General features: G+C 46.5%; 1 protein-coding gene across 3 annotated transcripts in view; it reads left to right on the top strand.

Moving 5' to 3' along the window:
- The window catches only part of slc15a4 (solute carrier family 15 member 4), a 36,552-nt gene that overhangs the window by 11,199 nt on the left and 10,302 nt on the right, over positions 1 to 15,051 (top strand). For 2 of the 3 annotated variants that reach the window (XM_061260165.1, XM_061260167.1), the window contains exons 7-8: positions 3,745 to 3,903; positions 10,366 to 10,524. In XM_061260165.1, coding sequence (XP_061116149.1) covers positions 3,745 to 3,903; positions 10,366 to 10,524 — 318 coding nt within the window. Of the gene's footprint in view, positions 1 to 3,744; positions 3,904 to 10,365; positions 10,525 to 10,963; positions 11,199 to 15,051 lie in introns of those variants that run through there. The other variant, XM_061260166.1, reaches the window with a different exon arrangement.

Here is a 15,051-nt window from a genome sequence, read left to right as displayed (position 1 = left end):
TATCCCAGACCCCCTCCCGGCGCCCAGCGATCCGTCATTGTGCCGCTTATTACGTTTTCAGGACAGACCTCCAGACGCGCTTTGCATTTGTGGTGCGTGCCCGAGAAGGTCCGTGTACATTAAAGCCAGCCCTGGGAAGATGTGATGATAAGCAGTTATTTATCGATCCGACGCTACGGCGGGGCCGCTTCGTAGCCGCTGCGCGTTTGTAGCTCGCATCGTGCATTGGCACCGCCGCTCCGTCCTGAACGCGCGGCCTTGGAAAAGCAGCTTCAATGTTTCCTTTCACCATTTGGCTAATGGAGGTGCATTTTAAATGAAAATCAATACTTTTAGAAAAAGAAAACGCACACACCAGTAAGCAGTTTTGCCCTCCCCCCCGCCCCCCCCCTCCCACCCCGTCCCTAACTCCATATTCATCACTTGGCTAGAAGCGGCTGGGCTTTTTCAGCAGGGCAATAAAGGACTTTGGGATATGTGGGAAGAAAGCAATTGGAAATCGCTGTAGTGAGGAGAAGGGTTTATGGCGCTGTACGTGGGCAGCAGTCACGCACTGGAGCGGTGGTGGCAGTGTCTGTCTGTGTGTGTGTGTGTGTGTGTGCTGGGACAGGGGGTCCTGGCGCTGCAGAGGAGGCCTTTATGAACCCACGCTCCACAGCAGCCTGCGCCAATGTGGGGCCCTCTGGGCCCGCTGACCCCACGCGTCCCTTCTCTCTGAAACAGACCCCGGGAATCCATCGTCCGTCACAGCTCCCTGTATCGTCAGAGAACTCCAGCTCCCATTGTCACCGCCATTGCGCCTAACCTTTTAGAGGAAATTGCGGTCGCTGTGACGGTCCGAGCGTCACACTGCGGTTGCTTCGCGGCGATCCCGAAAGGAACGAACGTGGGCGTTTTAGCATAGCGCCAGGTCCGATGCAGATTACGCCTCCTCCTCCCGCTGCCAACGATCCGACGTTCTGCAGCGTCAGCAGTCGCTGCAGGGATCATCAGCGTGGATTGCATTTATGTGCATCTCCATCAGTGGCTCTAGCGCTGCTGGATGGATAAACACATTGATACCACAGTAACTGCAGGACTCCATTTTGGCTCACAGTTCGGATTGAAAAAGACCTTTCTAATGGGATGGAGTTTAGTTGGGAAGACCTCCTGTGGCACCGACTCTCATATGGTTAGCACCAGGCGATAGTGTGCCGTATACCCACCCAACCCCTGACTGCGTGAATACAGTAGTACACAGGGCCCAAAGCCGTCTCGTACCCGCTCTGCTGAATGCATCTGCTGCCCGCAAATCCCTCTCCATGCCAGCGTGGAGAGCCTGCAGCCGACAGGTCTTCACTACCGCGCTGACAGCAACGACCCGCCACGCTTCACCGGGTATTTGAGAAATGACGAAGCTCTGCTGGAATTGTCTTTTTTCTGTAATCTCTAATCTACTTGAGCTGGTCTGGAGTTTACTGCATTATAGGCCCAAAGGCTCAAGCGGTTTTCCTCATAACGCACAAGTCGGAAATCATCGCATTGATACGGAAATACTCTATGCGGTGTCAGAAAGGACTTTGTGCAGCGAGCCTTAAACTTCCTGTGGGCAGCTGTGCCGTCTAGCCGGAAGATGGACGGTTATTATAGGGAGGCTGGATTACAGAGCTCTATCTGCTCTAAAACGCCGCGTTACGTGCGAATGTGATGGGATGCCGTCTCCGTGGGGGTTATCTGCAAATAGCTGCTGCTTCCACGATAGTGGTTATCGAATAAAGCCTTCAGGAAAACACGGCTCCCAATGACAGCCGCACAATGTTATTGTTCCGCAGTCTGGTCTCATCCATTACAAATTACTATAATCTCTTACTTTGTACAAGCTGATTCCATCTGTATGAAACACTGGCTCTGACTTGACACTTAATCCTTAATGGAGCGGCATGCACACGCACACACACACACACACACAGACACACACACACACACACACACACTCACACTCCCACTCCCACCCCCCATGTGTCATTGTGTCTTTGGTTGTGGTGGATTGTGGTGATCTTACAAGTACACTTTTCATCGAGAACGGTCCCATCTACACGGCTCTCTTTGCCCTGTTTACTGTGGTCGTGTGCGTGTGTGGGTGCATGTTCGTGTGAGCTTAAATGAAGAGCATATGTTTTCAGGGAGTGTTTTAAGTGATGAAATGAAAAGCAAGTTAATGTTATAGGAAGCGCTACCAGAAGGGTTTTGGAACCCTGTGTTAGTACTGTGTTGCACGAGAGGATCAGTTTAATTAAAGTACCATCATCTGTTTCTCCTTGAGCCGATGCCCAGCTGTGAGATTTGACAGTATATATTGTGTATGTGGCATTTGCTGTCTTTTCCGTTTATCTTGCTGCATTTCGGTTTAATCAAGTAGGTTAATTTGTGAGAAACAGACCATGTTTAGATGGTCTAGGTATTTTATGCCTGTGCTGGACTACTGTATTGTCCGTGCAGGGCAACAGGGCTATGTGTTCTCTTTTTTCTCCCTCTGGTTTCAAAGACTTACTCATACCTTCCTTATGCTGCAATATCTGAACTCATTTTGTATATGAAACAAGACTGAGAGAACATGCAACCTGCTGTCCAGACAGTGAATCTTTCCCATCCCAAACATGCGCTTCCCATTTAGTTTGCTCAGAACTGATGAGAAATGGCAGTGGCCTTGACTACAGTCAAGCAGGAGTGCTTTGCTTTCAGTCTGATCTCTGTATGAAAACCCAGTCCCCCCATTTATCGTGAACAGTCTTCCTTGCTGAACATGAAAATACTTTTGGGAACAATTAACTCCACACTGGCACTAAATTTAACCCAATAGGTATGTAATATTAATTTAGATCATAACATACTACTAGGCCAGTTCCTTGGAGAATTTATACATAGTGTATGAAGAGTGTAAATTACATTTTCATTTTTAACCTAGAGCAGTTCAGTTACTAACCCTTTTTCTATTTCCTTAAAAAGAAAAATCATTTCTGTGACCGCTCTCTTACAATTCTTTGGAAGCTATGACCGTGACCTATTTGATCACGGTCAGGGAGGTGCAGAAGTCGGGGAGACATCAAGAGCTTGAGTGGCTGTGAGATTATCTCTTTCTATTGGTATGGACGGGGAGTGAACAGTCCTCCGGTAAAAAAACAGGGTCACCCGTATCCAATTGTCAGCGAGCGAGTCACTGGAAGCCGATCGGCGTGCTTAACGGCGATCGGACCGCCCATCGATCAAATCAAAATGCCACGGGCTGTGACATCTGTATGCAGGGGGACAGGCAGTGTTCACTCAGCACCTCTATGAGCAACATGAGGGGGAAACGCTTCACAATAAGGTTACATGAATTGGCATTAACTAATGTAGTTCTTCACTTGGATTAATGATGAACAAATACATTAATTAAGCATGAAATTGATGTTTCATGAGTTGATGTATTTAACTACTAACTAATGTATTAGTTACATGAATATTTGTACATTAGCAAACCATAGGATTAATTTAATTCACCATTAACAAAAATTTCCAATATGAATTGGCATTAACGATTGTAGTTTTTAACATGAATTAATGCTGTACAAATACATAAACAAAGCTGTATTCATCTCGCTGTAGTTTTTTAGTGAACTACATTAGTTAATGCTAATTCAAATAACATCATTGTAAAGTGTTACCAGAAAAAAACATTTTCCACATCAACATTTTAATAATGGTTTTTCGCCTTCCCTCCTGCAGGAATATTGGAGACCAAGCGACTGGAGATCATCAAGGCGCTTGGTCCTATTGGCCAGAGGATCGGCGGTGTCACGTACTATGCAGCTGACCTGCCCATCTGGTGGCAGATACCCCAGTACGTGCTCATCGGAGTCAGCGAGATCTTCGCCAGCATAGCAGGTGGGTGGCCTTTCAGAGGGGAACGAGGTGGCATTTCGGAGGGGAACTGCCTGACCGGCACTGGTGCTATAAAATGGCGGTCATTGTGCCGGAAATGAGCTTTTCCGCCATTACGCCGCAGTTAAAGCTCAGCGCAGTCAATTTTCCGATGAAGTTTTTATTTGAAGAATAAAAAAGCGGGGCTCTGGAGTCGCAGCGGCATCAGCATGTGAACCGCTATCTCTCCGTCAGACGCTCTAATCCTCCGCTCTGCATCAACTTGATATCGAGGATTTCCCCCGGCTCATCAATCTGCGCTAATGACTCGTCCAATCAATTGCGGCCCTTTTTCGACGTGTAAAAAAACCCCTGCGTACGGTGGCTTTTATTTGGCAGGTCTCTTACGGTGCCATTGTGGGAGGAATTGCTGGTTAAGGAATCCACGGCAGTATCAATCACGGAGCCATCGACTCCGGCCGTCGATACGTTGTTGCAGCTGACTGTGTCAGATTTAAAGAGCGGCGCGCGGCGTTGTCGGGCCTTCTGCGTCGCTGAGCGTGTGTTGCCGTGACACCCACGACCCCCCCCATTGGCACCGGTTCGCATGGCTAATATCCTTTATCGTAGAACACTCATAATTATAAACAGAATCCTGATTTAGCCTCATTGAATTTGCAGTCCGTTTGTGTTGGCCGGTCCAGGCGGCGGGGCTAAAAGCTCGACTGCTCCAAATCCAAAGCGCAACCATGGCGATGAATGGCTGCCCTTTCTGTCTGAGGCCCACGAGGTGCGTGACGTAGTCTGACATTAAGGGCTGTCAAAGTTAAAACAGACAGTTGTAGTGTAATGATTAGGGTCATAATGGTAAGGCCCCTGGGCTTGTAACTCAAAGGTCGAGGGTTCGATTCCCTGCTGGAGGACTGCCATTGTTCCCTTGGGCAAGGTACTTAACCTGAATTGCTTCAGTAAAATATCTCGCTGTATAAAGTCATTGTATGTAAAAGTGTAATCCGTGTAAGTCACTGTCTGCTAAATCCCAAAATGTAACATATTTGGTGCAGATATAGTAGCCATTTTTGTTTAATCAATTATATAGTGTATTTTTATGATTATAACTTATTTATTTTTTTGCTAGTTCTGTGTGAAAAGCAGCCCTGAAGAGCGTTTAATTTTGAGCTTATAGGCGATGAAGCTGTTTGTGAGCTGCGGGCCTGTGTCAGGAGAGTTTTATCACAGTTCAAAAGGACTGTTTTTTTGGCGGGCTGCTGAAACACGGGCCTCCCACGGACGGCGTGGCATTCGCCCCTGGGCTCGCTGCATGGGGCTGCGAAACACTCCTCTCTGCTGCTCTGTTCAGACGGACGTCGTGTCCCTCTGTTTGTTTGTTTTTTTTCCTCCTCGCACACGCTGTCCGTTTTCAGCTGTCTCTGCCACTTCCATGGTCCCCCCTGCTAGGGCGTCTGAAATTCCCTCATTTCCCCCCCCCCCCCCCCCTCCTCCGCCCTGCTGTTTGAGGCGCTTTTTTTGGGAAGCAAATGAAAGGTTCCCAGTGATTGCTCCCCCCCCCCACCTTTCTGTGCAGTCGGGCAAGTGAGAAGAGCTCACCGATTATGATTGTGTTTGTCCCCGCTGTGAGAGCGTTCGGTGTGGCGCGAGGGGGCAAAGGGCAAGTCCAGGGGGCCGCGTTCCGCGTCCTCTCTCTCGCGAGGGGGCACGCCCGGGGGAGCACGCCCGGGGGAGCCGGGAGTCAGGAACAATGAAAACTTACAGCCTAATGGGCACTTCCACCCGCCAGCCTTAGCAGCAGCACTGCTTGCTTCTGAGAGGAGTCCATAGGAAGGAAGAGAGTGTTAGTGGGGCTATGATAAGGAAGGTTCATAAGTTGAGCTGAAAGCAAATGTGCTACAAATGGTGCCCATTAGTTTCACAGGGCAGTGAAGGATTTAGGTTTGTTGACTGTGGGTAGTAGGTGCAAGTTCAAGGTGGCACTCAACTTTTCTTTGTAAAGGTGCTTGAGCTAAACCGTTTCCTAAATATCCAGCGGTATAGGTGTTGTAGGCTGAATTAATATTTCTAAAGGTATGCTGTGCCTGTTGCATCTTATAAGTGCATCAACCAGACATGCAAGGGCGGCATTTGCGAGATGCATGTTTGTAACATGCCTAACATCTCCATTTCCAATTGCATGTGTTTCGATACCTTGTTGCTCTGTACTGGTGTGAGATATGTCCGTATCCTGTGTTTTCATGGGGTGTCAGCCATGCGTTTGCTCAGACAGTAAGAGCAGTCGTCTGGCAGTTGGAGGGTTGCCGGTTCAATTCCCACCCTGGGCGTGTCGAAGTGTCCCTGAGCATGACACCTAAACCCAAATCCTCCCGACCAGCTGGTTGGTGCCTTTCAGGGCAGCCGATCACCATTGGTGTGTATGAATGGGTGAATGAGAAGCATCAATTGTACAGCGCTTTGGATAAAGGCGCTATATGAATGCCAACCATTTTCCATTTACCATGCAGGTGCTAGAGTAGAGAGCACTTTGTCCTCTGGGAGTCCTGCTTGTTCCTTAGTTATCATCTCCGTTCTACCCGCAGGTTTTTGCCATCGCGGCATAACATGGTGTCCTCCGCAGATACAGGCTGCTGATTGAATCTTCAGCTGGGTATGGCAAACGGCAGCGTGCCACTGTGCCCTGTAATCTCACCTCATCCCTGTTGTGGGTGAAATTTGATGCACTCATCTCAAAGTGTGAGGTTTTGTCTGTGTGGCTTGTGTACCAAAGGGAATGCCGCTCTGCTTTTTCATTGACATACACTCAGTGAGCACTTTATTAGGCATTTATTACATTTATTTCTTGGACTTATTCATGTGCTGCTGTAGCCTATCCACTTAAAGGTTTGACATGTGTGTTCAGAGATGCTCTTCTGCATACTACTATTGTAATGAATGGTTAATTTCACCTTCCTGTCACCTTTGACCAGTCTGGCCCTTCTCCTCTGACCTCTCTCATTAACGCGTTTTGCCCGCTTACTGGATGTTTTTAGTTTTTTGCACCATTCTCTGTAAACTAGAGACTGCTGTGTGTGAAAATCTCGGGAGGTCAGCAGTTTCTGAGATACTCAATCCACCCTGTCTGGCACCAACAATCATTCCACGGTCAACGTCACTTAGATCACATTTCTTCCCCATTCTGATGGTTGATATGAGCATTAACTTAAAGGTACAATAGGTAAGATTTTTGTGTTAAAACATTGTTACAAGACCATTGTAAATCCCTTCCTATCACTGATTAAGGCTCACTGACACATTGACTCGCCCTCTGCATGTGTTTATAGTCCTTAAATTCTGGTTTCAAAATATACAGTTGACTGGGAGGGATAAACAGTGTTGTGGTTTGACGGTGTTTGTTGCTGCTGTTTGTCTCTTGACCGTTAGAAGTCCGAAATTACCTATTGTACATTTAAGCTCCTGACTCGTATCTGCATGACTGTATGCACTGCACTGCTACCACACAATTGGCAGATGAGATAATTCCATGAATAAGTAGTTCCTAATAATGTGCTCACTGAGTGTAAGTGGGCATTAATGTGGGATTTATCTGACTTAATGTAGTTGATCTCTCCTGTTCCCTATTGGGGAATGCATCCTAGCGTGTTTAATCCTCCCAGTGGCGTTTAAGCTCACCGGAAGACTGATTTCACTGCAGTCCAATCTTTACTGCCGAGCCATTGTTATCCAGGTATGGCTGTTACTGATTTTTCAGGGTCTCTCTGCAGAGCTGGCTTTTACTCCATCTGCAGTCCTCTCCCTGCTCATTTTCAACAGCCTTAAACGTCATTACCGTCTCTGGGAGGGGCTCGGCCCTCCAGCATCAGGCTCTCCTGGAAGAGGTGGAAATGATTATTTGCCATTTTTGACTCACCCGTAACTCCCACAAAGGCATTCTCCATGACGACCTCGAGAGCCCCCATGTTTTTCTTCAGTAATGTAGTGCAGAATGGACTGAGGTGACGCAGATGGTGAAGTTGTCTTTGAAATGTTCAAGGTTGTGTTGAAGAACCCTCCCTGCCCACGGGATCATTGCAGGGCCCTGTCCGCCAACCCCAGCCTCCCTCTCTGCAGTGTCTTTTTACCTCGTGTGTTTATAATGTGCTATTTAGCTAAAGTGACTTACAGTTGATTTGATTAAGCAGGAAACAATCCCCCTGGAGCAATGCGGAACTATTAATTAAGGACCTTGCTCAAGGGCCCAACAGCTGTGTGAATCTTATCTCGTGGTGGGGGCTTGAACCACCAACCTTCTGGGTCCCAGTCGTGTGCCTGAGCCACTGGGCAACAGGGTGCCCCCCTAGGTTAGGTTATCTCTGTCCACCTCCTCATCAGCTACTGTGTGTTATTGTAGTGTTACTCACATGATAAGATTAGTGTTCACATCCTCAACACACTCTGAAATTGGCGGCCTGTAGCGTAGTGGTTAAGGTACACGACTGGGACCCACAAGGTCGGTGGTTAGATCCCCGATGTAGCCACAATAAGAGCCGCACAGCCGTTGGGCCCTTAACCCTGCATTGCTCCAGGGGAGGATTGTCTCCTGCTTAGTCTAATCAACTGTATGTCGCTATGGATAAGAGCGTCAGCCAAATGCTAATAGGATGAGCAGTAGAATGCCTGGACATTCTGTGTACCCGTAGGATTATGTATCCTCCACCACTTCATGGGCTCATGGGTGTCCCCATATTCTCCCACTGTCCTCTACCTCAGAGGAGTGAGGGCAAAATACCTGTGCTAAGACCACAAGATAACTGCTGTCCGCTGGTCACCATGAGTATGATAAACATGTACGATTATCCCCTGGGGGATTTTTAATTATAAATTGCTCTTTATAAAATGTTAAAGGCTAATGTTATTTCCAGAGAAAGAAAAATCTGCCTTCTCACACAGCCAGGGGGGAAAGTAGAATAAAATATTTCAACTCGCTTGCCTCTTTTTAAGTAATTCAGTTTTGCAGTCAGCAAAGGTCAGCCCGCTTGTTTATGCGTGTTGGCAGAAAGTGGACAACATTCTAATTCCTTTCGAGGAGCCCGGCCGTTTCCCCGGCATTGTGGTTGACGTCTGCCTCCGTGCACAAACTGGTGATGAAAACATGCGCGTCTATAAGAGAAATGTCTTCTGTTGTGCATTTACACAGTCTGACATGCACTGTGTTTAGGTATGCCTTTCCTGTACGGTGCACTAGCCATGTCCCTTGACAGACCTGGTTGGAATTTCCTATTAATGGGTTACCTGAGGATACAAATGGTTGTTCTTTTTTTCCTCAAGGAAAATGGTAAATGGTAAGCAAGCCGCAGACTGCTTCACAAGCACGGGAGCAGAACGGTGGCGCGCTTTCATCCGCTCGCCTATCCCCTGCTCCTTCCATCATAGGGGCGCATTTTTTATTTTTTCCCTCTCCACCCGTCTCTCTCCTTCCATTTCCTAACGAGCTGCATTAGTTCTGGTGCGGGCGCGTACCAGGGAAGCCGTGCGTCGCTTTAATTTGCTGTAATGTTGCTCTCCAAGGAAGGTCTCAAAAGGCATCCTTACTTAACCGTGCAGCTGTACTGTAATCTCTACCGACAGCTGCAGCTATAGGGCGTAATTTGAGAAATCACAGGTTTGAGGCGGCATGAAATTATCAATGTCAGCCAGCAGGCAGAAGCAGCTCTGGAACGATTTGATCTTTTTTTATGATGCATTAAATATTGAGAGACCTTTCTGGAAACAATTCCAGCCACGGAGGTACGCCGTTACCTCCCCCGCCGCCCCCCCCCTCCCTCCTGCTCCCAAAGCAAACAAACACCTGAGCGGCGTCAGAGACTGTGACTGTCGCAAAGGTTTAGTGAAGCTCTGGCGTGAGGAGCTTTAGTCCACCTGTGAGCAACCGGAGAACCGCGGGGCCCGAATCAACAGGCGTCAGTTTCTCATGAATCGGTCAGGTTGTTTTTATGGAGCGGAGGAAGGTGATTGCAGAGATAGCTCCCTCATAGTGAGTGTTGTGGTTTGCAGCATGGTGTTTGAGTGCTGTCTGAGTGGTTCCTTCCTCCTGGCTGATTCATTTCAGCCTGACTCCCCATGGCAGGAGTCACGCTGTCGGCGATGCACCGGTCACCATAACGGTAGATTACAGCAAGTCTGCAGCTCCGTTGCGCAAAACAAAGAGACTCTACAACTTTCCATGAAGTATAGCGCAACTCTGAGGCTTTCTGGTACACCAAACCAGTGTTAGTAAACAACCCTGTTGTTCAATAAACATTATTTTACCCTACAAACATGTCCCCTGATCATAATCGTTTGGATTCAGCATGATTTCTTTAAAAATGGTGATTGTATTAACGTTTTTGATTACTGAAGCAGTCCATGTGGAGTCTGCACATTATGTGTGCATGATGTATGTGTGGGTTAGCATGTCAGTACAGGTGCTGATGGATGTGGATGCTGTGTTCCCTGCAGGTCTGGAGTTTGCGTACTCTGCCGCCCCCAGATCCATGCAGAGCGCCATCATGGGCCTGTTTTTCTTCTTCTCTGGTATTGGCTCCTTCGTGGGCTCAGGCCTGCTTGCCCTGGTCTCCCTCCCTGGCGTTGGATGGATGTCCTCTCACACAGATTTTGGTAAGATCACCAGCAGCCGAAGAACAGTGTCAACTGCTGTATGAGTAACAACCTTGAATGGTGATTATGTCCTGTATGTCGTGTATGAAAGTACAAATGCATGATTTGGTAACTATGGAAGTCGTTTCTTATGGTATGAACTTCTCTGGGGTGTATTTTGTGCTTTCACTAACGGTGTTGTAAAACTGTCTGCATTCCTTGTCATGCCCACAGCGACAAACCAATTGGCTTGTAATGTATAATGGTAATGACATGCAATTTTGTGAAAGGTACAATTGCATTCATTTTCCCTCGGCCAGGATCAGATAATATTCCTCAAATTGTGTCTGAGGTTTTCAAGTTAACTCTAAGGCTGTAAGGAGTCTTAAAGATAATATTTTTGGAAAACAATCACAAAATAGCTGTTTGAAATTGCCGGTTGCCATTTTTGACTCTGCAGGTAACCGTCACAAATTGAAGTGGTGGCTGAGAATCGGAGCTCGGCCTGGGATTATAGCACATTCCAGACCTTGAGTCGCGAGACCTAGGATTTCTCTGCAAGAGCTGCTGGCTGGTGCCTGCTTAGAATGTCCTTTGTGATGGCTGAGCTGTTGACTCGGTTTCCCTCCCCAGGGAACACTCGTTGACTCTGAGATTAGCTCTGAAGTTCGGTTGTTAGCCTTACGCTCATTTTAATCTCTCAGAGTTGGCTCGACTGCATTAGCGCAGCCAGTTTGATTAATGTTATTGACTTACCGATTCAGGATTCAAAATGGTTTAAAGGGACGGTTCACTTTCTGAGTTTTCTTTCTTTTTTCATACGTGTTTGCAGTTGACCCTAACAGTTTCTGTGTGCGATGGATACTTTAGACGTCTGCCTCAGTTTCTGATGCCCTGCCGGATTCATGCTAGCTGAAGGGAGGGCTTTGGGGATTTGTGGTCTAAAGCAAGTATAAGCAAGTCTCTTGTACAAGCTGCTTTGGAGACAAAAACATATGCCAAAACTGAAAATGTCAAAAAACTTCAACTTTAAACTGTCCCATCAGGCTTGCGGTTTAAAATCTTCAAACTGTTGGAAGTAGTCCTTTGGTGGACAGAAGCAGAGCTTTACAACCATTTCAGTAAAAAGACATGTGATTGTCACATGACAGGGTTGCCCCGGGTATTAATTGTGGACACGCTGCACCTCTGCTGAATTCACACGCACCTCCACAGTCTTGTAGTCGTGTTTTCAGCTGGTCAGGAGGAGGTTATACCATGTGAATACCACCACACTGCTTTCTCTACCATTTTCCTGGAGGCAGCTCTGCATTATGTGTCCAAAACACAATCGTATAGTATCGGCCATTTCTGGCTCGGCTCTTATGCACTTCCACCCTCCTTTGAATCACCGATGAATGGCAAAAAAAAAAAAAAATGATTTCATTTTTTTTTTTTTTACGCACCACTGAGTTGTGTAGACCTCAAGTAGTGAGGAGCAGATGGTTGTACATACAGGATACTCGCTATAATGGTTCCTCAACAGTAAGCAAGGTGTTCAGTGGAGGGGCTTATATTTTACAATCGGCTACTGTGGAATTAACATTTCAACACATTCCACTAGATATGCAGCATGGGAAATGTGTGCCTGACCTAACCTCACGTTCTCATCCCATTGGTTCATATCACATCTGATTAGCTGGAGTTATCCTTGGTGGGTGTAACCCATCCCCAACTCTGGTTTGTCTTCTCTGAGCATATATTTGCAAACTGGGAGATGGAATGAATTTGGTAATATTAAACATACAGACGTGGTCAAATATGTTGGTGCCCTTACAGCTCATGGAAATAATGCTTCATTCCTCCTGAAAGGTGATGAAATTAAGAGCCATTTTGTCATGTATACTTGCATGCCTTTTGGTATGTCATAGAATAAAACTGTGAAAAGAGATAAATTATAGCTTATTCTACAAATATATTCTAAATTGGCATGGGCACATTTGTTGGTACCCCTTAGAAAAGATTATAGATCATTGGATTATAGTGATATTTCAAACTAATTAGTTTCTTTAATTAGTATCACACGTCTCCCAACTTGTAATCAGTCACTCAGCCTATTTAAATGGGGGAAAAGTAGTCACTGTGCTGTTTGGCATCATTATTTGCACCACACTGAACATGGACCAGAGGAAACAAGCGAGAGAGAGTCTTAGGAGATCAGGCAGGTAATACACAAACATGGTAAAGTTAAAGGCTACAAGACCCTCTCCGACAATCCGGTCACGTTTAAGGTCCATGGAACTGTAGCCGCACGGCCGCAAGAGGAAAATCGACCCCAGATTGAAGGACAGTGCGAATGGTAGAAAAAAGAACCAAGGGTAACTGCCAAAGAGATACAAGCTGGACTCCAAGGTGAAGGTACGTCAGTTTCTGATCGCACCATCCGCCTCTTTTTGAGTGAAAGTGAGCTCCATGGAAGAATACCCAGGAGGACTTTTGAAAGAAACATTGAAAAACCAGCCTCGAATTTGCTTTAATGCATATTGACAAGCCACAATCCTTCTGGGAGAATGTCCTTTGGAAAGATGAATCAAAACTGCAGCTTTTTGGCAAGTCTCATCAGCTCCATGTTCACAGACGAAAAAACCACCATACCTACAGAGGCTCGGTTATGTTTTGAGGAAGCTTTGCTGCGCCTGGCACAGGGCCTTGAATCTGTGCAGGGCACAACGAAATCTCTCACAATGACTATCAAGACTGGAGCGAGGCATACTGAAATGTTTTGATTGCAGTGATTGCCTCTGAAGGTTCTGCGACGAAATATTAGGCTTAGGGTCCCATCATTTTTGTCCATGCAATTTTCATTTGTTTTATTATCAACAATATTATGTTGAATACAAAAATCAAAAGCAAAGTCTGATTTCTATTAAAATTTAATTTCTATTGGAATAACCAATGTTGGATGGCAATTACTCTTGTCAGTTTCAAGTTATTTCAGATAAATTGTGCTTTCTTTGTTTTTTGTGGAGGGTTACCAGCAGATTTGACCATGTCTGTATTTTGAATTCTAAAAATACAAACACTTGGCAGCTTTGCGCAACTGGCCACATATTTATTACCTACACAGCAAGCTTTGAAACTAGTTTCATACAGTCACCTGTATTTACTGGCACAGGGTATTCACTTTTGAAGGGTGTAATTTGTTCCTCTGTATTCCCAGCATCCTGAAACCCATTTGTTGCCAATTTATTTTTTAACCCAGTGCCAAATTATCATGCTTAGTTTAGCCACACCTGTTGCGTCTTCAGAATTATCCACAAATCAAAGCTTGTCGGCTTCAGCGAGGTAAATGCAGCAAATTGCCCATCTTCGCGGAAGACTACAGCCGTTTACTCGGAGAGTGGAGGAGAGTACCTCCGACAGACTGGCAGAGCCCACCACTGTGTGAAAAGCCATTCCATCAGGTTGGTCCTCGGCCACAAACTAATGAGTTTCAGGGGTCAGCGCGTACGGGAGGGGTAACTTCCCTTCCCACCTCGGCTCGACAGCCCGCTCCTTCAGGGATGAGAAATGAAGGGGGGAGTCGGGCAGCGACAGGCCGGTTCCCTGTGCGACGGGGTCTGGGAGGCGGCGTGGCGGAAAGCAATCGGGAATTGGAGTGAGGATGACGGGGCGGCATATTGACATCCCCGTCTGTATAATGGGCCGTGTGTGGACGTCTGCGAACGGAGCTCCAGGAGCGGGAACAGGCTGAACTTCTGCCTTTTCTTCTCCTGTTTCCCTTCTTTTCTGTTCCTGTGATCCTGTATGTTAGTTATTTAATTGTGCAGAAAACTTCAGATGGTTTAGTTAGATATTATGCCTCTCCCCCCAAAAAGATAATTATCAAATGGTAATGTATTTTTATTTGAAAATAATGTTCAGGTGTTGCCATTTAGAGAAAGTCTTTGAATCCTTCTGTGTATCTATGTGCAGTTAGAGTTAATCTCCATTTAATGAACCTCCAGGAAGAAAGTCTTGATTGAAATTACAATTAAGGGCTTATTAATTAACTGGGTGGGGAAAACTCAGACAATCCTCTCGTTTTAAGAGCCCTTTTCCTTAATAAATAGAGGTGTCAAACCAACGACAAAAGGTTTGTGTAAATCTGTCCGAGTGCAAAAATAAATAGTGCGGCTGTGGCAGCAGATGGATGGCTTCCCTGGCAACTTGAAGTGCACAGCCCAGATGCACTTTATTGTGAGTGTGCGGTAAATAAGCGCCCACTGTAAATCGTTTGCCCACAAACACCAAATAGCTCATTAATACAGCGGGGCGACAGGTTCCGAGGCAGTTCTTGATGATGTTAGCACCGGGAGAGGTTTTGGCGTGGCTTCATAAATCCAGCCCTCGCCTTGGCCTGAGGAGCCGCTCCCTGAGTAAGCATCGTTTGATTGTTAAGCGAGCCGGCTACACCCATACGCCTTTTGTCTTTCCGGCTTTGAAGTGTCATGTACGGGAAATACAAAGGGGAAACGTGGAGGGGAAGGCTTCGGGTGCTTATCGATAACGCATTACACAGCCGCAGAC

The sequence above is a fragment of the Conger conger genome, chromosome 11 (assembly GCF_963514075.1).
Source record: "Conger conger chromosome 11, fConCon1.1, whole genome shotgun sequence".
In the NCBI taxonomy this organism is placed as follows: Eukaryota; Metazoa; Chordata; class Actinopteri; order Anguilliformes; family Congridae; genus Conger; species Conger conger.
Note: the sequence above shows the minus strand (reverse complement) of the source record. Positions and strands in the feature narration are given on the sequence as shown.